The sequence below is a fragment of the Vipera ursinii genome (genome assembly GCF_947247035.1).
Source record: "Vipera ursinii genome assembly, chromosome: 6".
Classification (NCBI taxonomy): Eukaryota; Metazoa; Chordata; class Lepidosauria; order Squamata; family Viperidae; genus Vipera; species Vipera ursinii.
Genome location: NC_139515.1, coordinates 87,641,125 through 87,663,084, shown reverse-complemented (window position 1 = coordinate 87,663,084; position 21,960 = coordinate 87,641,125). Strand labels below are relative to the sequence as shown.

The 21,960-nt window shown below is 46.8% G+C and overlaps 2 protein-coding genes and 1 long non-coding RNA gene across 4 annotated transcripts in view; 2 read left to right on the top strand and 1 right to left on the bottom strand.

The window, feature by feature from the left end:
* Nucleotides 1-21,960, top strand: part of LOC310642467 — a 210,696-nt gene that overhangs the window by 157,685 nt on the left and 31,051 nt on the right. The gene's annotated exons all lie outside the window — the stretch shown is intronic.
* TASOR2 (transcription activation suppressor family member 2) overlaps nucleotides 1-21,960 on the top strand; it is a 40,351-nt gene that overhangs the window by 16,526 nt on the left and 1,865 nt on the right. For both annotated transcript variants that reach the window (XM_083366082.1, XM_083366083.1), the window contains 10 exons: nucleotides 713-1,510; nucleotides 6,069-6,233; nucleotides 7,383-8,244; nucleotides 8,977-9,400; nucleotides 11,331-14,984; nucleotides 16,133-16,258; nucleotides 17,508-17,661; nucleotides 18,101-18,206; nucleotides 20,158-20,339; nucleotides 20,961-21,075. In XM_083366082.1, the coding sequence (XP_083222208.1) occupies nucleotides 713-1,510; nucleotides 6,069-6,233; nucleotides 7,383-8,244; nucleotides 8,977-9,400; nucleotides 11,331-14,984; nucleotides 16,133-16,258; nucleotides 17,508-17,661; nucleotides 18,101-18,206; nucleotides 20,158-20,339; nucleotides 20,961-21,075 (6,586 nt within the window). The remainder of the gene's footprint in view (nucleotides 1-712; nucleotides 1,511-6,068; nucleotides 6,234-7,382; nucleotides 8,245-8,976; nucleotides 9,401-11,330; nucleotides 14,985-16,132; nucleotides 16,259-17,507; nucleotides 17,662-18,100; nucleotides 18,207-20,157; nucleotides 20,340-20,960; nucleotides 21,076-21,960) is intronic.
* The window catches only part of EXOC4 (exocyst complex component 4), a 733,833-nt gene continuing 715,057 nt past the window's right edge, over nucleotides 3,185-21,960 (bottom strand). The window contains exon 12 of the transcript XR_014492900.1: nucleotides 3,185-3,661. The gene's annotated coding sequence lies outside the window, so the exon portion shown is untranslated. The remainder of the gene's footprint in view (nucleotides 3,662-21,960) is intronic.

The window sequence follows — 21,960 nt, the reverse complement described above, 5'->3', positions numbered from 1 at the left end:
GGGCCAGGAGTAGGCCACCTTGGTGCTTTTATGACTCGTGGACTTCAACTCCCAGAATTCCTGAGCCAGCATGGCTCAGCTTGGAAACCTCTCCCTTTTCCCTCAGCGTGGCTGGCTCAGGAATTCTGGGAGTTGAAGTCCACGAGTCATAAAGCGGCCTAGGCCTGGGCCAGGAGTAGGCCACCTTGGTGCTTTTATGACTCGTGGACTTCAACTCCCAGAATTCCTGAGCCAGCATGGCTCAGCTTGGAAACCTCTCCCTTTTCCCTCAGCGTGGCTGGCTCAGGAATTCTGGGAGTTGAAGTCCACGAGTCATAAAGCGGCCTAGGCCTGGGCCAGGAGTAGGCAACCTTGGCTCTTTTATGATTCATGGACTTCAACTCCCAGAATTCCTGAGCCACCCACGTTGAGGGGAAAGGGAGAGGTTTCCATGCTGAGCCAGGCTGGCTCAGGAATTCTGGGAGTCATAAAAGAGCCAAGGTTGCCTACTCCTGCCCCAGCCAGCCAGGAATTCTGGGAGTTGAAGTCCACGAGTCATAAAAGAGCCAAGGTTGCCTAACCCTGGACTAGTCAATAGGCCATCCATTTCATCCATAAAGCAACTCTGCGTGGTTTACACAACACTAACTATTTTATTTATTTTTGTGGAGCGCGACTGAAGTTGCTTAGAAATGGCTTTTCTGGTGTTTTTTTGTTTTCCCCCCCCCATTAGCCATAGACTGGAAACGCAAAGAGGGGAGACCTGGGACCCCCCAGCAGCTCCCCCTGGTCCTTCCCCTCCTTCACCAGGCGTTGGCAGAAGCTGCCCAAACTGCAAATATCAAACTCTCGCCTCCTTCTAACGCTTTGGTCAAATTGCACATGGAGGAATTTGCGAAGCTCGATCAGACTTCCGGGCCGAGGCGCAGAAACACGGTGGGCCCACCTTTTATTTCTAAACTTTCCTCCGAGGCCCCTAAGGGGGACCCCGTGGACGAGAAGTGCTCCCCCGCCTCGTTTTCCAAGCTGGCGTTTTACCTGTCGGACCCCGAAAGTTACACGCTGGAGGTCTCGTCCGCCTTGGCGTGTTTGCAGGGCGACTCTTGGCCGCCCGACGGTCGTGCGGATTTAAATGTGGACCCGTCGCCGTCGGACGGGCTGGACAAAGCTACCGGAACGGGCGAGGTTTCCCTCGCCGGATACGGGCCGAGCCGAGCCGGCACGCCGAAAAGCAGCCCGGCCGGAGAGCGCTCCTTGCCGTGGACCAAACGCAAATCCAGCCGCATCCTGGGGGCCAGTTCGAAGAAGAAATGGTCGCCACTGAAGATGTACTGCCTGCTGGAGAACAGCAGGAAAAAGACGAAGGAGAAGGAGAAGAGGAAGAAGAAAAAAAAGAAGAAGGTGAAGAGTTTGCCCAAGGAAGCCGGGCCTCTCAGCATCCCCTTGGCTAAAGATCCCGGGTCTCCAGCAGATACTAAAAAGCCTACCTTGAAATTAAAAAATATCCAGAATCCACTGAGAAGGAAGAGGGGTGAGTGTCATCTCAAACAAACCGACACGTTTTAATTTTTTAATAATAATAATAATAACAATAACAACAACAACAAAAGTTGGAAGGGACCTTGGAGGTCATCTAGTCCAACCCCCTGCTCAGGCAGGAAACCCTGTGCAATTTCAAACAATAGGATAGGATAGGATAGGATAGGACAGGATAGGATAGGATAGGATAGGAGTTGGGACCTTAATAATAATAATAAGTTGGAAGGGACCTTGGAGGTCATCTAGTCCAACCCCCTGCTCAGGCAGGAAACCCTGTGCAATTTCAAACAATAGGATAGGATAGGATAGGATAGGATAGGAGTTGGAAGGGACCTTAATAATAATAATAAGTTGGAAGGGACCTTGGAGGTCATCTAGTCCAACCCCCTGCTCAGGCAGGAAACCCTGTGCAATTTCAAACAATAGGATAGGATAGGATAGGATAGGATAGGATAGGAGTTGGAAGGGACCTTAATAATAATAATAAGTTGGAAGGGACCTTGGAGGTCATCTAGTCCAACCCCCTGCTTAGGCAGGAAACCCTGTGCAATTTCAAACAATAGGATAGGATAGGATAGGATAGGATAGGATAGGATAGGATAGGATAGGACAGGATAGGATAGGATAGGATAGGAGTTGGGACCTTAATAATAATAATAAGTTGGAAGGGACCTTGGAGGTCATCTAGTCCAACCCCCTGCTCAGGCAGGAAACCCTATGCAATTTCAAACAATAGGATAGGATAGGATAGGATAGGAGTTGGAAGGGAGCTTGGAGGTCATCTAGTCCAACCCCCTGCTCAGGCAGGAAACCCTATGCAATTTTAAATAGGATAGGATAGAATAGAATAGAATAGAATAGAATAGAATAGAATAGAATAGAATAGAATAGAATAGAATAGAATAGAATAGGAGTTGGAAGGGACCCCGGAGGTCATCTAGTCCAACCCCCTGCTCAGGCAGGAAACCCTATACCATTTCAGACAAATGGCTGTCCATTTTGTCACAGCAAAGCCATAATTTCGGCTGATCAAGCTTGCAGAAGCTATTATTTTATGACCGTTCATTTAGTGACCGAAGGTACAATGGCGCTGATAAAAGGGACTTATGCCTGTTTTCCACACTTACGACTGTTGCAGCGTCACGTGATCCAAATTCGGAGGCTCGGCAACTGGCATGTACTTATGACGGTTGTGCAGTGTCCTGGGGTCACGTGATCCCCTTTTGCGACCTTCCGACAAGCCAAGTCGATTTTGGGGGGGGGGGGAGCTGGATTCGCTTAATGTTCCGTGTTCCTAACTTAACAACTGCAGGGTTTCACTTAACGACCGTGGTGTGAAAGGTCGTAAAAATGGGGTGAAAATTCAGACGCCTGGCAACGGACTCTTATTGACGACGATCGTCGTGTCTTTGGGTCACATGATCTTCTTTGTGGCAAGCAAGAGTCAATGGGGGAGCCAAATTCACTTAATAACTTCACAACTGCAGCGATTCACTTAACGACCTGGGCAAGAAAGGTGGCAAAATGGGGCAAAGCTGACTTAACGATTGTGTGGCTTTAAAGCAGCGGAAATTTGGGTCTCAATGGGGTCTACCTGTATTATTCCTGAATATCAGGGCTCTTCAAACATGGCCCCTTTAAGACTTGTGGACTTCAACTCCCAGAATTCCTTAGCCAGCTGGGAGTTGAAGTCCACAAGTCTTAAAGGGGCCAAGTTTGAAGAGCCCCTGCGTTATATCCTGCCTTTATAATTTTTTCTTTACAAAGATGGTTTGAGGTAGCCATATTTTGTTTAAATCTGGAGAGCCCGAAGCTGAAGTCGGTTAAGCCTTTCTGTGGTTTAGCGTGTTGTATGAAATCCGACTGGGGTGTTCATGGAAATCCATAATGCGGTTTAGCACAATAACCACACGGAAAGTGGTGTGAACTCCCATCAGAGGTGTTAGTTTGAGTACTGTTGTGGTTTGTGTTTGTTGAATGCAAAAGAAAAAAAAAAGAGATGCAGTTCTAAAGAATAAAAATAAAAAATAAAGCTAAGAGAGAAGCAGAGTAAATGGGATATACGTTCACAATACTTTGTCTATAAACCATATCTGTATCTAGGTCTATATTTCTATCTAATCCATATCCATGTATCAATCACCTATCTTCTATCTATCTATCTATCTATCTATCTATCTATCTATCTATCTATCTATCTATCTATCATCTATCATCTATTTCTATCATCTATATCTATATCATCTATCTATTTCTATCATCTCTCTCTCTCTCTCTCTCTCTCTCTCTCTCTCTCTCTCTATCTTTCTTTCTTTCTATCTATCCATCCATATCTATATATCTATGTCCATATTCATGCCTTATATAGCTATATATATATCTATAATCTATATCTCTGTCTATATATCTACATATGTCTGTGTCCATCTGTCCCTTCCTCCTTTCTTTCCCCCTGTCTCTATTACTATCTAATCTTTGTCTCACCCTACATCTAATATCTATATATTTATATCTAATTCTATCTATCCATCCATCCAATTGACCTGTATCCATCCATCTCTGCCCCCTTCTTTCTCTCTCTCTATTGCTATCTAATTTTTGTCGCTCTCTGTGTCTAATATCTATATAATTATATATCTAATTCTATCTGCCTATCTATCTATCTATCTATCTATCTATCTATCTATCTATCTATCTATCTATCATCTTTAAAGTTATTATAGAAACAATTCAAGTAAACAGGCATATTTCATTTTATTTATCCATAGTGTGTTTGGCAAAAAAAATACTTTTCTTTTCCAGCATTGGAAGAATAAACCTACCGGGCAGTGTATACATTTAATTATTAATTAATCAATTGCTCAGCATGATGGACATAATAATACACAGTGACAAAGGCTTAATCATTGATTGATTATTAAGTAAATTGGTACCCCCTGCCTGATATCTTCCAATAATGGAGGGTAAGCCCTGGAGCTATAAGTGGGGGAACTCAGCCAAGGAGGGTCAAAAAAGTCAAGAAGGGCGCTGGGATTACGCAAGTCTTGGGGACCATTGTGCCTTCTTCTTACAAATTGCCCTAAGGAGACTCCTGGACTTTGCTCTTGGTTTATTTTAAACAATGATGCAATACCGTCCCCAGCAAACCAGGAAAACATTCCCCCCCCAACTCCCACCCCATAGATAAGATATGTATGGATATATGTATGTACGCATTTATTTGCTTACTTAATTATTATATGTACCTCCCTCCCATCTTGCTATCTCAAAGCGTCTTTCGCATCATGGCCCCGACCGCTAAGCCTTTCGCAAGTGACTTCTCTGCCTTTTAAAGTCTGGGTCGATGCTTGCTCGAAACCAACATTATCAGGCCAAACAAGCTGGGCGGTGGTGGAACCAGTTTCTGGAAACCAAAACCCAACCTTGGCAACTTGAAGACTTGTGGACTTCAACTCCCAGAGTTCCTCAGCCAGCAAAGCTGGCTGAGGAATTCTGGGAGTTGAAGTCCACAAGTTCCAAGGTTGGAGACATTTGCCTTAGAGAGCAGGAAAGGCAAGACTGAACCAACGCTTTGCCGCCCTCTAGTGGTGGCTCAGAGGTTTACAACCCAGATTGGGGCCTTGTGAGATGCGGCCTTTATAGATTGCCTTCGTTCACCGACCGCCTCGTACAGTGACTGTTTGCAGTTGCGACGGCGGTGAAAAAGGTAACTTTGCAACCAATCTTTGCATTTACCACTCTCGCGAGTGTCTAAAGCCAAGGAAAACTGACGCCCGATTGTAACCAGGTTCACTTAGTGACCATTTTGCTTAAGAGGTCCCAATTGTGGTCGCTAAATGAGGACTACCTACTATATGTATTCTTTACGCTTTGTCGAATAAGTAGGTTAGTAAGGATTGTCGGTCATGCAGGGAGCGAACTGGGCTGATTAGTTATCCCTCTTGGTACTCATGGTACTTGTTTGGTACTTGTTTGGCTTCATTTAGCAACTGCTTCACTGAACAACTGAATTGCCAGTTCCAATTGTGGTCGCTAAATGAGGACTGCCTATAAATTCTTTGTGCTGTGCAGATATGTTAGGGTGGCTTGGGGAGCCGAATTTGAGAGGGCTGGATTTGCTTTGCTTCCTGTAATGCCACCACCTGAAACCATGGCACTCGCCGGGTTGCACTTAACGACCACTTCACTTAACGACCACGTTGCCAGTCCCAATTAGGCTCGCTAAACGAGGACTGCCTATTAATCCTTGGTGCTGTGCCATTACCAGAAAGCCATGGTTACTCACCGGGCTTCACCTAGCAATCGTTTCACTTAAGGACCAGGTTGCCAGTCCCAATTGGGGGTCGCTAGATGAGGACTGCCTATCAATCCTTTGTGCTGTGCCATCACCAGAAAGCCGTGGTTCCTGGGCCCCACTTAGCGACTGCTTCACTTAAGGACCACGTTGCTGGTCTCAATTGGGGTCGCTAAACGAGGTCTGCTTATAAATCCTTTGCGCTGTGCCACCGCCAGAAAACCGTGGTTACTCACTGGTTTGTTGTGTCTGCCAGGGGCCGAAGTTTTATCTGCGGAATTCATTCAAGGCCCGAGGAGTGTCTCGCCCGAGGGAGCCACGGAGGCTTCAGGCGGACCCGTCACGGAGGAGAAGAAGCCCCGGCTGACCGAGGCGGAGAAAGCGATGAGGAACATGGACAAAATGGACGCAAAACGACCAAGTAAGATGGCGGCGATGATCCACACATGGAAACCCTGTCCGGAAAAAAAAAGATAATTCTGCTTCCTGTCCTCCATACCTTCTTGGGGTTTTTTTGTTTTATTTTTTTGTTTTTTAAAAGCTGGGGCAAGGATGAGAAGCCGGTCCAGGCGGTCCCCGACTTACGACCGTTCGCTTACTGACCGTTTGAAGTTAGCGCTGGAAAAAAAGGCTTTTACACATGGCGCAACTGGTCAGGGGATCGAAATTCAGGCGCTTGGCGGCTGGTTCATATTTGCCCTGGGGTCACGTGACCACCACCTTCCCAGCCGGCTTCCGACAAGCAAAGTCAATGGGCGGGGAGCAGGATTCGCTTAACGACCGCGTGATTCGCTTAATGACTCCATCGGTTCACTTAACGATTCTAATTCTAATAACTCTCATTCCAATTCTAATCCTCATTAATTCTAACTCTAATAATTCTAATTCTAATATCTCTAATTCTAATAGCTAATTCTAATAACCTTAATTTTAATAGTTCCAATTCTAATCCTGCCCCTGACCTTCGTTCATTCCGCCGGGACCTGAAGACCTGGCTCTTTGAGCTCTCTGGCCTGGTCTGAGAATATTAATTGGGATTTTAACTGTATTTTAACTGGGGTTTTATTGCAAGGTCTATATAATATTTTTAATTGATTTTAAGTTTTGTAATTGTTGTATTGTTTTTAAAAAAAACCTTGTGAACCGCCCTGAGTCCTATGGGAGAAGGGCGGTATATAAATTGAATAAATAATAAATAATAATAATAATAATAATCATTCTAATAATGCCAATTCTAATCATTCTAATAATGCCAATCCTAATTCTAATCCTAATGATTCTAATTCTAATAATTCTAATTCTGTTTCTATCCTATCCCTTTCCTTTCATGCCTGCCCCCTTGTTTTTGGTGTCCAGGGATCATTCGGATCCCTTTTCCACCTCGCTAGACTTATCAAAACCGAGTAGATCTGCCCGAATGAACCCACCCAGAGTTACCTTGGGTGTTCACGATCAGATAAAACCAAGCCACCTCTGGAGACAAATGTGCCTTTTTTTCCTTCTATTTCTTTTCCCAACCCAAAGTACCCCTGTCCCCCTTGCGCTAATATTTTTGTCTCTCCTTGCGCAGCCCCGAGGAAAAACGTCCGCGACGTGTCTTCGGAAAAGCAAAAGATCGAGGCGGTCTCCGTAAAAAACGACGTGGCTGTTGTGGACGCCCTTCGGACTTCCGAAGATTGCGATTCGCACGCGTTGAACCTGTTAGCTGATTTAGCGCTGAGCTCCTGTAACGTTCCCTTGGATGGGAACGGTCGAAGAGACTTCGGACGTTTCCGCCCGTCCCGGGAACATCGTCTACCGTGTGGGAAATTTTTGCACAAACCGTCCGATCACGAATATCACAGGGCTACCAAGAAATGGAAAGGGACTTTCCTGCCCGGACAGACCTGCCGATCATCACTTTGGCCTGTCAAGGAAGCCGGCCGGGACAGGGACTGTCCTTCGAACATTAAGGACCGAATCACCGTGAATCCCAGCAAACAGAAGAAAGCGAGGACCGACTTCACCAAATCTTCCCTGGCCCTTACGAACGAGACCGGGGACCTGTCGGATTCGGGCGTCATGATTTCATTAGAGCACTCGTACGCCTCCCCCGTCTCCGAGACCCCCCAAAAGGGGGCGCCGCCTTCTCCGAATCCGAGGAACGGGGTGAAGCAAGATAAACCGGGTCCCTTGGTTGGAAAAGTGCTTCCTTTCCAGCACCAGCAGAATTCGTGCCAACCGGGCAAACCGGTTACGAACCATTTACCGCCTGCTCGTTTCACCCTCATGGCGGCACGGCCGAGGGAGGACTTTTCCGCCAGTCGCCGAGTGACCTCTTGCGAGAAAACGGTCCAAGTTACTTTCCAGTGGGAGGCAAAATACCTCTTCAATTTGGATAGCAAATATACGAATAATTCCTTAGAAAAAACCGTCCTACGGGCAGTGCACGGGTAAGTGAGGGACCCATAGACCAAATAAATACCTTGGTGTGGTTTGGGAGTAAAACAAGTTTTTTTTTCTGGGGATTCCAAATCACGTCTGGTTAGTTTCCAAATCAATTTTTGGGGTGTTGAGAGGAAAGAACCGATGGATCTGGAATTAGGTTTCATCATTTAGCAAAAACATTGATTCAGTAAACAGCGGTGGCTGTAAAGAGGACAATTCTCTGTCGGGATTATTAGAAAAAGAATCGATTGCAAAATTCAGCTTACTACAGATAGTCCTTGATTTACAACAGTTTGGTGACCGAAGTTACAACGGCACTGAAAAATGACCACGTTTAACACTTATGACCGCCGCAGCATCCTCGTGGTCATCTGATCAAAATTCAGACGCTCGGCGAGTGACTCGTATTTATGACGGTTGCAGCGTCCCGGGGGTGGGTGGCGTGATTCTCTTTTGCGACCGCCTGACCGGCAAAGTCCAGGGGGACGACCAGATTCGCTTAATAACTAATTTAACGGTGATTCACTTAGCAACCGCGGCAGGAAAGGTTGTGAAATGGGTGGGGCAAAAACACGCTGAGGAAACGCCTCGCTTAGCAGCGGAAATTTGCGGCTCGGTTGTGGTCGTAAGTCGAGGACTACCCTCAGTCGGGTGCATTGTGTTTGAGGTGTGAACTCTGGCGGGTTCCCGAGGCCAAGCCCAAATGCCCACTTTCGCCTCCTTTTCCTAAATTTTAGGCCCTGGGATGAAAGTCTCTCAGATAACATGGAGGACATGAGGCTGATCCTGCACATGTGGATGGCGCTGTTTTATAGCAAAAAGTGCCAAGCCCTGACGGTACGAAAAGTGGTCGAACACAGTAACCCTGCGAAGTACGTGTCCCTGAACAGTCTGGTGGACCCTTTGGAGACCATGGATGGTGGTGGTGGTGGAGCGTCCATTTTGGAGAAAGGCCTGGCTTCTGTCTCCGAAGCTCTCCAGGTACCTACTGAAGGAGAAGAAGATGGAGTAACCTCTCATTCCCAGAAGCTCCTCGTGTGTGACAAGCTGTCCTCCACCAACTCCTTAGAGGAAGAGAGTTCTCTTACTCAACTTGAAGAAACCGAGGACTTGCTTGAGGAGGGGGGACGGTCTCGTCCTTCTCTGAAGTCCGTTGAGGAGGTAAGGTTTTGGTTGGGGCCCCTTAGAGCCAGCGATGAAGGTGTGAATGGCTCCTCTCTCCAAGGGGTGCCAGAATATTTATAGTTCAAGGTTGAATTGTGGGGTGCGTGGCGCACTCTGAACCTGGTTGTTTTCTGGCAGATGTTTCATGACCCAACTAGATAACGTCATCCGTGCTAGGAGGGTATAGGCCAGGGGTTGGCAACCTTGGCTCTTTTATGACTGGTGGACTTCAACTCCCAGAATTCCTGAGCCAGCATGGGGGGAACTATGGCCCCTTCAAAACTCGTGGACTTCAACTCCCAGAATTCCTGAGCCAGCATGGGGGGAACTATGGTCCCTTCATGACTCGTGGACTTCAACTCCCAGAATTCCTGAGCCAGCATGGGGGGAACTATGGCCCCTTCAAAACTCGTGGACTTCAACTCCCAGAATTCCTGAGCCAGCATGGGGGGAACTATGGTCCCTTCATGACTCGTGGACTTCAACTCCCAGAATTCCTGAGCCAGCATGGGGGAACTATGGCCCCCTTATGACTCGTGGACTTCAACTCCCAGAATTCCTGAGCCAGCATGAGGGAACTGTGGTCCCTTCATGACTCGGGTACTTCAACTCCCAGAATTCCTGAGCCAGCATGGGGGAACTATGGCCCCTTTATGACTCAGGGACTTCAACTCCCAGAATTCCTGAGCCAGCATGGGGGAACTATGGCCCCTTCATGACTTGTGGACTTCAACTCCCAGAATTCCTGAGCCAGCATGGGGAAACTATGGCCCCTTTATGACACGGGGACTTCAACTCCCAGAATTCCTGAGCCAGCATGGGGGAACTATGGCCCCTTCATGACTCGCGGACTTCAACTCCCAGAATTCCTCAGCCAGTATGGCTCAGTTTAGAAACCTCTCCCTTTTCCCTCAGCACAGCTGGCTCAGGAATTCTGGGAGTTGAAGTCCACCAGTCATAAAAGAGCCAAGGTTGCCTACCCCTGGTATAGGCTTAATGGAGTGGAGGGGGAGGAGAAGGGGAGGAGAAAGAGGAGAAGGGGAAAGGAAGAAGAGGAGGAGAACTGTGGTTCCTTGGTGTTCTCTGAGCTTGGTTGTTCTCTCACAGACATTTGATGACCCATTTAGGTAACATCATTAGTGCTAGAAGGGAGTGGGTTTGAGGGGGGGTGCAGGAGGAGAAGAGGATGACTGTGGGGGTCTGTGGTGCTCTCTTTGTTTTCTTGCAGATGTTTCATGACCGAACTAGGTCACCTCATCAGTGCTAAAAGAGAGTAGGGTTTGTGGAGGGGGGGAGGAGGAGGAGGATGACTGTGGGGTCCTCGTTGCTCTCTGAGCTGGGTGATTTTCTTGCAGACGTTTCATGACCCAACTAGGGAACATCATCAGTGCTGGAAAGAATTGGAGTTTGCGGAGGGGAGGAGGAGGGGGAGGAGGAGAGAAGAAGGCTCAATTGAGGGGTCCTCGTTGCTCTCTGAGCTGGGTGGTTTCCTTGCAGACGTTTCATGACTCAACTAGGGAACATCATCAATGCTAGAAAGGAGTGGAAAGGAGAAGGAAGGAAGGGAAGAAAGGAAGGAAGAAAGGGAAGGGAGGGAGGGAGAGAGAAAGAAAGAAAAAAAAGAAAGAAAGAAAGAAAGAAAGAAAGAAAGAAAGAAAGAAAGAAAGAAAGAAAGAAAGAAAGAAAGAAAAGAAAAAAGAAACTGTGGGGTCCTTGGTGCTCTCCAAACTTGTTTGTTTTCTTGCAGACATTTCATGACCCAACTAGGGAACATCATCAGCGGTCGATCATATCAGTGAAAATAAAGTTACCTAGTTAAGTAATGAAATGTCTACAAGAAAGCAACCAAGCTGAGAGAGCACGGGATACCGTGATGTTTTGCGTAACAACAAATCTGAAATCTGGAATTATTATTTTTTTTCCCCAGGCGGTTGAAGCAGAGCCCAAAGAACAAACCTTGCTTCATCCTGTGCTTCCTATTGCAAACCCGCCCGGGGTTGATGAACGTGTGAACCCTCCAACTTGTCAACCCAAGGCAGACAGAAGGGCAGAGACTAAGCTGGTTGGCGCTTCCCAAAATGATGCGCTTGTGTGTACGGGACCTCCAGACGGTTCGAGAAACCAACAGCCCATGGCAAGCACCGAAGTTGCCATTTCCACAGCAAATGGGAGACTTGATGTCGTGTCTTGTTCAGAAGAGGAGAAGAGAGATGACCTCCCAGATGGCGGTCCCAAGATAGGAACGTCGAAAGCGGTGGAGTTCGAAGCAGATGTGACATCTCGGGAACCCTCTAGTCCAGGAAGCAAAGTGGAAAATCAGCCTAGACTTCATACTGATCGGGAAGAGGGAGAAAGCATGGACTTGGGATCCACTGATCCCGTGCTGTCTGAAAGGAACGACGCTAACATGGAAGTCCAAGATATGGATCTGGTTTCAGAGGACGAGGAAGATCCAGAGGAGAATGAGGTGAAAGGAAGGAAAGAAACGGATGGTATGTGGGATGAAACATTATCCAGACAAGGTCTTGTCCCATCTAAGGCATCACCAGATACTTTGTCCGGGCATCGGACAGAATTCCTGACTGTCCAAGAAGCTGCTGTAGGACCATCCTCAAGTTCCGTATCTCCAAACCAAACGGGATTGATTGAGATGGTTCCTCAACAGGCGAGCTCCTTACATCCAATGACGGTTGAAGAAAAGATGGCTGGGTCAGCCAAGAAGATGGACCTCACATCTCCAAGGCAAATAGACAAGGTGGAGGACTCACACGATGAAGCGATCTTAGCAGATCCGGTTCCCATTCAAGCTTCCGGAGACTTCCCAAATGATCTAGCAGCTGAAGGTGGACCCTTACAAAGTCAACAGGAATCGTCGGAAAGTCCTAGGGTTCCAAACCCAGTTGATCTGGTTGACCTTTCCTCAGCTTCCCAGGAGGACGACGGGATCCGTTTGTCCTGTCTGCCTTCGTGGCAGGCTAGTCCTGTCCATCAACGAGCTTCTGATGAAGAGCCACCAAGGGGCCAGGAAGACCATCTGGAAAATCCCCTGTATCGCATCTTTCAAGGTTCAATGGATCTGATTGAAGATATTTCTCAGGACAGCACAGAATTGGCCGATCCAGCTGTGCCTCTTGGCGAACCAAACAGCGACTTGGGCTTGAACTCGGTACCAAAGAGTATATCGACTCTGCAGGAAGTGGTGGAAAACCAAGAGAGCTCCGTTGCATTCGCTCAAAGTCTTCCCCTGGCCAAAGAAATGGATTTGGTTGACAACCCCGAGGGAGAAGACCATCCAGCTAGTCCTCTCCAGCCGGACGAAGCTGCAAAATTGCAGGAAGATTCCAGCGCCAAACTGGATTTGCTTGAGAAATCTCCCGTTCCCCAAGAAGAGGATGTCGTTCAGCCAACGGACAATGTTTCGGGACGAGTTAGTGACCTGCAGTGTGTAGAGTTTGATTTTGGCACTCAAGAGGAGCAGACGGTCAGGCGGGGAGAAAAGATCCTGGCGAATTCTCAGCCCGCAAAAGAATCCCTGTGCTCGGAATTGCACGATGTGGAACCTGAGACTTCCTTCAAGGACGAAACGTGTTTGGGTCAAGAGGACATCGGTGATTCTTCTGCAAGAGAAGAAGCCGCCTCTGAGGATGAGGTTGATAAAGCAACCGTTACCACGGCCGCTGTAGCTGAAGAGGTCCATGCTTTAATGCAGGAGTTGGTAGCTACGGTGTGTGCCACGATAGCTGAGAGTGAAGAAACGAGGGCTCAGAAGAGTTTAGGCTGGATTAATCTGGACATGTTAGAGTGTGTGACGCCTCCCGAAAGTGATGATGAGGGTTCCTCAACGGTCCAGCATTCCCACGCGGACGTGAAAGGCGCCGATGAATGTTTAGAACAGAGTTCCACCTTTGCTGACCAACAGAAAGACTTGCAAGGCAGGGAACAAGGAGAGCGGTGCTACCCACCAAAGGAGAACACGACATCTGATCCAGGAGATGTTTCTGAAAAAGAAGAACTTCAAGAGAATGATGCTACCTCAGCTGCCACGGGGATCTCCTCGAGTTGTAGCACCAGTCAAGAAGAGTTGGGCGCCACCAACCCAAAAGGCAGATGGTCATGTCTTGAAACCACCGACTCACTAGATGACTACGGCATGTCCACTTTGGAAGAAGTTGAACAAACAAAGGTTAATCCGGAAGAACCCATTTGTAACAGGGATGACCGTTCTAGAGGAGAAGATGTGGAGAACCCGTCCTTTGTCCCAGCAGAAGGTCAGGAGGACTCTTTGGCAGAAGAACCTGATCCTTTGGTTGACAGAGATTCAAAACAAGCTCCAGATGATCAGGAAGAAGAGGCCCAAGTAGAAGCAAAGGAGTCTCTGGGAAGTCTTGAAGACCCTCAACTTGATGAAAGGACACAGATGACTACCAGTTCTTCAAGCATGGATGTGGACTGGGAAGATGAGTCTCTGCCGGCGGAGAGCGGCCAAGATGCCTGCGTAGATTGGCATCCCACAAGTAAACTCAAGGGTTTGGATCAACCAAGATTCAAGGCCTCCCCAAGCATTGAGTCCGAGTTTACCTGTAGTTCAGGTCCTGGGAAAGAGACTTGTAAAGATGGGGATTGGGTATCTTCAGAAGCTAGCCAGAAGGCATCAGATGCCGGGCTCACGAAACACGACTTTCCTTTTGGTTTTAAAAAAGAGGATTGGTCTTTATTGCTGTCTCTCGATGTGGGCCATAAGCCCGAGCACTTCAAGGATTATATCAATTTCTCCGTCACCAAGAAGCACAAGGAGAAAACGAGGACTTTCCACACGTTCTCCAAAGAGCACAGCCCTTTCTCCGGAGATTTGGGATTGATCAATGCCTGGAGCAGGAACTGGGGTTTTCTGAGCAATCCGATTCAAAACATTTTAGACCTGGAATCTGTGCGATTCCATTGCAGGATCCGAGAGATCCTGAAGAGGTCACAACGTTCTACCTCCCGCGTGCTTCCCACCAAGAAGGTCCCACTTCAAGGGATAGGAGCAGTGCTGCCGTCGAGAACGGTCTCCGAAGGGACAATCGCTAGGTTTCCCGTTAGGAGCAGAAGTCCGCTTCTCGTCACCGTGGTGAACTCAAACCCGAGGACCGGTGGCCGACGCGAGGGCTTCTACGGCCCGTTTCCTGCCACCCAGGATCCGTTTGGCCCAGCTGTTGCCCCGAGGAGTCAAAGTGGACTCGGTCCGAAGCGTCCCTTCCCTTCTTTGCATCTCCAGGAACTGACCTACAATAAGCTGAACAGTTTCTCCCGGGATGTGTCGTCCGTTGTCGAAGAGTTTGCCGACTTCAGCAGAACGATGGCTTTTGATAGCAGGCGGACGTGCAACCCAGAGAGAAACGCCACTGCTACCTCAGGAGAGGCGGGGGAGAAACGGTACCTACCTCGATCTCCAAGGACGCTGGGCTACGAGGATCTTCTCGCCGCGCTGCGCAACACACTACACTTCCAGCTGAAAAACGTAGCCCAGGAAACGTGCCGAAAACCTTTCTTGTTCTACGTGATGGAAACGGAAGACGACCCGTTCTTCGGGAGAGTAAAGGTAGGATTTGGTGGGTGAATAAAAATCTACAACTGCACCATCAGGCTGATCCCAACAAGACAGGCAGCGAATCCTCTAATGAGCAAACATATGTATTTACTCCTTTCCCCACAAAAACCCTGTGAGGTGGGTTGAGCTGAGACAGTCATTGGTCCAAAGTCAGCTGGCTTTCATGAGTAAGGCGGAACTAGAACTCACCGTCTCCTGGTGATTGGCCAAAGTCACCCAGCCGGTTTTTGTACTTAAGGCAGGACTAGAACTCACTGTCTCCTGGTGATTGGCCAAAGTCACCTAGAGTTTTTATACCTAAGGCAAGACTAGAACTCACATCTTCTGGTGATTGGCCAAAGTCACCCAGCTGGCTTTTGTACCTAAGGCAGGACTAGAACTCACCGTCTCCTGATGATTGGCCCAAACTCACCCAGCTGGCTTTTGTACCTAAGGCAGGACTAGAACTCACCATCTCCTGGTGATTGGCCCAAACTCACCCAGCTGGCTTTTGTACCTAAGGCAGAATTAGAACTCACCGTCTCCTGGTGATTGGCCCAAACTCACCCAGCTGGCTTTTGTACCTAAGGCAGGACTAGAACTCAGCGTCTCCTGGTGATTGGCCCAAACTCACCCAGCTGGCTTTTGTACCTAAGGCAGGACTAGAACTCACCATCTCCTGGTGATTGGCCCAAACTCACCCAGCTGGCTGTCATGCCTCAGGCGGGACTAGAACTCACCAACTCCTGGTGATTGGCCCAAACTCACCCAGTCGGCTTTTGTGTCTAAGACAGAACTAGAACTCACTGTCTCCTGGTGATTGGCCCAAAGTTACCAGCCAGCTTTCATGCCTAAAGCAGGACTTGAACTCCTGATTTCTAGGCTGGTATACCTTAACCACTACACCAAACTGGCTGTTGTTTGAGGAGGATACACAAAAAATGCCCCGTAACAATTTGTGCTGTTGCTCAAATGGGAGTTGCCTCGGGCTGCGTCATCTGCACGCAGACGGGGCAGAACGGCGCAACACAACGGACTTGTTCCACGCGCAGCTGAGTCTGCTAAAGCCAGGCCTCTCTCTGTGTGCCTGTGTGGTTCTCCTCGCCGTGGCCGCCGTTTCGCGCCTCGGGGATGGATTTAACAACTGCGTCTCCTTCCAGAATTTGCTGAACAAGGGAGGCCACACCGAAGTGGATGTGCGGCAGTTGCGCCAAGGAAGCGCTGTGGAAGCGGGGAACCTGCTGGTCATCGTTCGAAACGAGGACATTTTCTTACACATCCACAAAGTAGGTTCAAACCTCACTTTTGGCTCTTCCGGGAAATAATTCTCGGCCGTTGATCAGCAACGGGGCAGGATTTTTGCCCAGAGTTGGAAGGGACCTTAGAGTTCTTCTAGTCCAACCTCCTGCTCAAGCAGGAGACCCTATACCGACAAATATGACTCCAATCTCCTCTTAAAAATTACCCGGAGTGCCCACAACTTCTAGAGACAAGTTGCTGCTTCCTCCCTCCCTCCCTCCCTCCCTCCCTCCCATCCATCCATCCATCCATCCATCCGTCCATCTATCTATCTATCTATCTATCTATCTATCTATCTATCTATCTATCTATCTATCTATCTATCTATCATCTCATCTATCTCATCTATCATTTTATCTATCTAATCTATCTAATCTATCATCTCTCTCATCTATCTAATCTATCATCTTATCTATCTCTCATCTTATATCTATCTATCTATCTATCTATCATCTCATCTATCTCATCTATCATTTTATCTATCTAATCTATCATCTCTCTCATCTATCTAATCTATCATCTATCTCTCATCTTATATCTATCTATCTATCTATCTATCTATCTATCTATCTATCTATCTATCTATCTATCTATCTCTATCTCTCTATCATCCTATCTATCATCTATCTATCTATCTATCTATCTATCTATCTATCTATCTATCTATCTATCTATCTCTATCATCCTATCTATCATCTATCTATCATCTATCTATCTATCTATCTATCATCTATCTATCTATCTATCTATCTATCTATCTATCTATCTGTATCTATCTATCATCCTATCTATCTATCTATCTATCTATCTATCTATCTATCTATCTATCTATCTATCTATCTATCTATATCATCCTATCATCTATCTCTATCTATCTATCTGTATCTATCTATCATCCTATCTATCTATCTATCTATCTATCTATCTATCTATCTATCTATCTATCTATCTATCTATCATCTATCTCTATCATCCTATCATCTATCTATCTATCTATCATCTATCTATCTATCATCTATCTATCTATCTATCTATCTATCTATCTATCTATCTATCTATCTATCTATCTATCTATTTCAGCTTTGTCAAAACTGCCGGCCCACGGGCCGGATGCGTCACGGCAAAACTGTGCCCACCCCATTGCCAGCAATGGGGAATAAGTCACGATACGTCGCAACACGTCACGTGATGTTGCGAGGTTGACACACCCCCCCGATCTATTTGTTGCTCCCACAGGTCCCTTCCTTGCTGCGTCTCAAACACTGCCCCAACGTGACTTTTGCCGGGGTGGACAGTCCGGAAGATGCTCTGGATCACACCTATCAGGAGCTTTTCCACAGCGGAGGCTTTGTGGTGTCCGATGACAACGTGCTGCAGGGGATGAGCGTGGGTGAGTCTGCCTGCTTCGCAGGGCCGGTTTGCAAACTCTTTGGCTCAGCCGGGAAGGAGGGGGTCTGCTCCTCACGGCCACGTCAGTTGTAGGTGGAGCCCACTGCTCCCAGCCCCGCCCCCGGGGAAGTAACCCACTTGTCATTTGGGCATGCCGGCTGGGGAATTCTGGGAGTTGAAGTCCACCCATCTTTTAAAGCATGCTGGCTGGGGAATTCTGGGAGTGGGTCCACCCATCTTAAAGCAGGCTGGCTGGGGAATTCTGGGAGGTGAAGTCCACCCGTTTTAAAGCAGGCTGGCTGGGGAATTCTGGGAGTAGAAGTCCAGCCATCTCAAAACATGCCAGCTGGGGAATTCTGGGAGTTGAAATCCACCCCTCTGAAAGTAGGCAGTGTTGAGAAATCCTGGGCTAATGGCGGGGCCCTGCTCTTTTTCTCCAGGGGAGCTGAAAGACGTGATCAAAACCCTGGAGAAACTCAACGGTCATGGAAGATGGAAGTGGCTTCTTCACTACCAAGAATCCAAGAAGCTCAAGGAAGATGCCAGGTGAGATCAATCAGAACGTTGCTGGAAGGGACCCTTGGAGGTCTTCTAGTCCAACCCCCTGCTCTTCCTCCCCCAGGAACCTCCTCCTTGGTCTCTGTCCTGCTTCCTCATTGGCTCGCACCCAACCGTACCCAATCTGCACACCGTATACTATATATATTGGTGGATATGCCCATCTGCAGCATGAGCTAACCCTCAATTTTTTTTAACCAAAATCTCAACAAAAATGCACGACAAATTGACTTATTCGTGGGGGGGCCCCCACATTTTTCGTGGTATTTTGATGAAAGCTTTACGGCTCTGCTTACCTGCCAAAGGGGCCGATACGAGTATAATTTTGGGAGTATATTTTGGCACTTAAAATTCTTGGCTAATCTGCGGGTACATACGCTAGTCCTCATTAAACGAAGAAGCACATTATATGAGCACCGCGTTCATTCCGAAAGTGGTTCATGCACTCAAGCAGGGCCCAATACCAGGGTGTGAACGAAGCAATTATATATTTTATTTAACCAGGGTTATCTTGCAAGCATGTTGTGGGAAGCTGGCCAATGCAGCTTCCACGGGCAATTTCATTTTATTTTGTTTTATTTAGATTTCTACACCCTTCATCTCACCTCAAGTGTCTGTGCAGTTTACATCAGAAGGACCTATGAATATATCAGTAAAAGCAGAATTTGAAAACTGCATTAAAAACAAGTTAAAACTTAAAAGCGAACACAAATCAGATTAAAATTCAAATGCTGGAAGATGAGGCAGCCCTTGACTTACAACAGTTTGTTTAGCGACTGTTCAAAGTTACTGTGGGCCTGAAAAAAGTGACTTCTGACCGGTTCTCATATTTATGACCGTTGCAGCATCCCCCGTGGTCGCGTGATCAAAATTCAGATGCTTGGCAACTGACTCTTATTTATGACGGTCGCGGGATCACGTGATATCCCCTTTTGTGACCTCAGGACAAGCAGAGTCAACGGGGGAAGCCAGGTTACTAATTTAATAACTGCAGCGATTCGCGCAACGATTCTAGGAAGAACGGTCGTAAAATGGGGCGATATTCATGTTTTGCTTAGCAACAGATATTTCAGGCTCAATTGTGGTCGTAAGTTGAGGACTGCCCATATTACGGGTGGAAAATGGGATATACCCACGGACAATATTGCTATTTTATTTATTTATGAGCCTTGGTGGAGCAGTGGGCTAATGCCTCCTTAAGTAACCCCAGCTGCCTGCAATTAGTGCAGGTTCGAGTCCCACCAGGCTCAAGGTTGACTCAGCCTTCCATCCTTCCGAGGTAGGTAAAATGAGGACCCAGATTGTTGGGGGCAATAAGCTGACTTTGTAATAATGCCGCTTGAGGTGTGTGTGAAAGCCCTAATAAGCAGGCATATACATAGAATGAAGGCTACTGCTAAGCTTGTAAGCCGCCCTGAGTCTTCGGAGAAGGGCGGGATATAAATGGAATTAAAATAAAAAATAAAAATAAATAACTGACCCATTTTATGACTTTACAACATACGACCACATTGGGCAGCCTTGGTGGAGCAGTGGGCTAATGCCTCCTTAAGTAACACCAGCTGCCTGCAACTAGTGCAGGTTCGAGTCCCACCAGGCTCAAGGTTGACTCAGCCTTCCATCCTTCCAAGGTAGGTAAAATGAGGACCCAGATTGTTGGGGGCAATTAAGCTGACTTTGTAATAATGCCGCTTGGGGTGTGTGTGGAAGCCCTAATAAGCAGGCATAGACATAGAATGAAGGCTACTGCTAAGCTTGTAAGCCGCCCTGAGTCTTCGGAGAAGGGCGGGATATAAATGGAATTAAAATAAAAAATAAATAAATATTTCCCCCCCCCCCCACCAAGAGGGAAAACGAGCTGGGCTGATGGACTGGGGACCCTTTGCGAAATTGCCACCCGCCTCAAGGGATCACCTCTTGGTCTTCTTTCTTCCCGCAGGGGGGATCCTGCCGCGTACACCAAGGAGTCGGTCCTGAAATCCTGCCAGGTGGCCAACCTCACCGAAGTCCTCCACTACCACATGTGCGACTCCAGATCCTGCACGAGATTTGAGCGCCTCGACTGCCTCTTGAACTTGCAGATTCAACACGTCACCCGGAGGTTCGCCGTGTTCCTCACAGGTAGGAAAGCCCCTCCCCCTCGTTGCCGTCTCCCCGCCCCCCCTCAAAAAAAACCGTAGGAAGAATCTCGACGGCGTCGGCCAAGCGCACCGATCCTCTCTTCCGGAACACCCTTCCGTTTGCCGAAACAGGCAGTCCTCGACTTAACGAGCGCGACCGAGAGCCCGACATTTTTCCCGTCGCTAAGCGAGACCCTGGTTACGCGAGCTTTGCTCCATTTTAGGACCTTTTTCTCGGCACAGTTGTTGAAGCGGATCCCTTAAACGGTGGTTTTAAGTCAGCCACACGGTGGTTAAAGGAAGCTGGCTTCCCCTGTTGGTTTTTTTTTTTGGCGGAAGGTCCGGGTGAGAGTAAGTAAGCTCGTTGTAACTTCAAACAGTCACTAAGCGGCTGGCCCCCCTCCTAAGTCCATTGTAACTTTGAACGGTCACTAAGCACCCGGACGTAAGTCAAGTTTGAGTTACCTCGTTTGATTTGACGTCTGATGCCGTCCTTGCCTCTTTTCTGGGCTCTCGTTGCCTGTCTGGGCTTGAGATTCCCTTCTGTGAAATGGGTGCAAGCCCGGAAGAATGCCTTTTCTCGTTTCGTCCAGGAGAGAGACCTCTGCTTTTGCCTTTACAGAAAATGCCAGTGCCTGCCGGGAAGCCTTGGAGGACAAAGGGATTCTCCGCCTGGACATCCCTGGCTTCATGGCAGCCGCTCAAGAGATGGTGGCGCCGTTCGGAAGCGGCTTCTGGTAAGGAAAACGGCCGGATCCAGAAAGTGGAGAGCGAAAAGAAGCATCGATGGCGGGTTTTGGAAGTCCCGCTGAGGATTTTATTATTTTATTTTATTTTATTATTTTATTTTATTTTATTATTTTATTATATTATATTATTCTATTCTATTTTTAAGAAAATTTTATTTTATTATTTTGTTTTATTGTATCGTGCTATAGTCCTTCCGGAGAAGGGCGGTATATAAATCCAATAAAATAAATAAATAAATAATTTAATTTTATATTTATTTATTTTCTGATATAATTTTATTTTACATTTTTGTTTTATATTATTTATATTTCGTATTGCATTTTATATTGCATTATTTTATTTTACATTTTATTGTATTGTATTATTTTATATTTTATTTGACTTGTCTTATGTTACTATTTTATATTAATTTTACATTTTATTTTATTTTATTTTATTTACTGCCCGTCTCATCATGAAATGACTTTCTAGTGGTAGTAATTTATTTCATTTATTTTAATTTTATTTATTGTGCTATATTATTTTATTTTACATTGATTTATTTTCTTTCATTTTCTTTTATAATTTTCTTTTACATATATTTTCTTTTATATTATTTTATTTATATTTTGTATTATATTTTATTTTATATTATTTTATAGTTTGCATTTTATTTTACTGTATTGTATTTCATTTGATTTATTTATATTACTATTTTATATTTATTTTACATTTTATTATTTTATTTACTGCCCATCTCATCATGAAACAACTTTTTAGTGGCAGCAATTTTTCCCCCCTACCTGCAAGAAAGAAAGTTGGGTGGGGGGGAAAACAATTTCCAGAGGAGGAAAACTATTACAAGGTAGTCCTCGGCTTACGACAATTTGTAT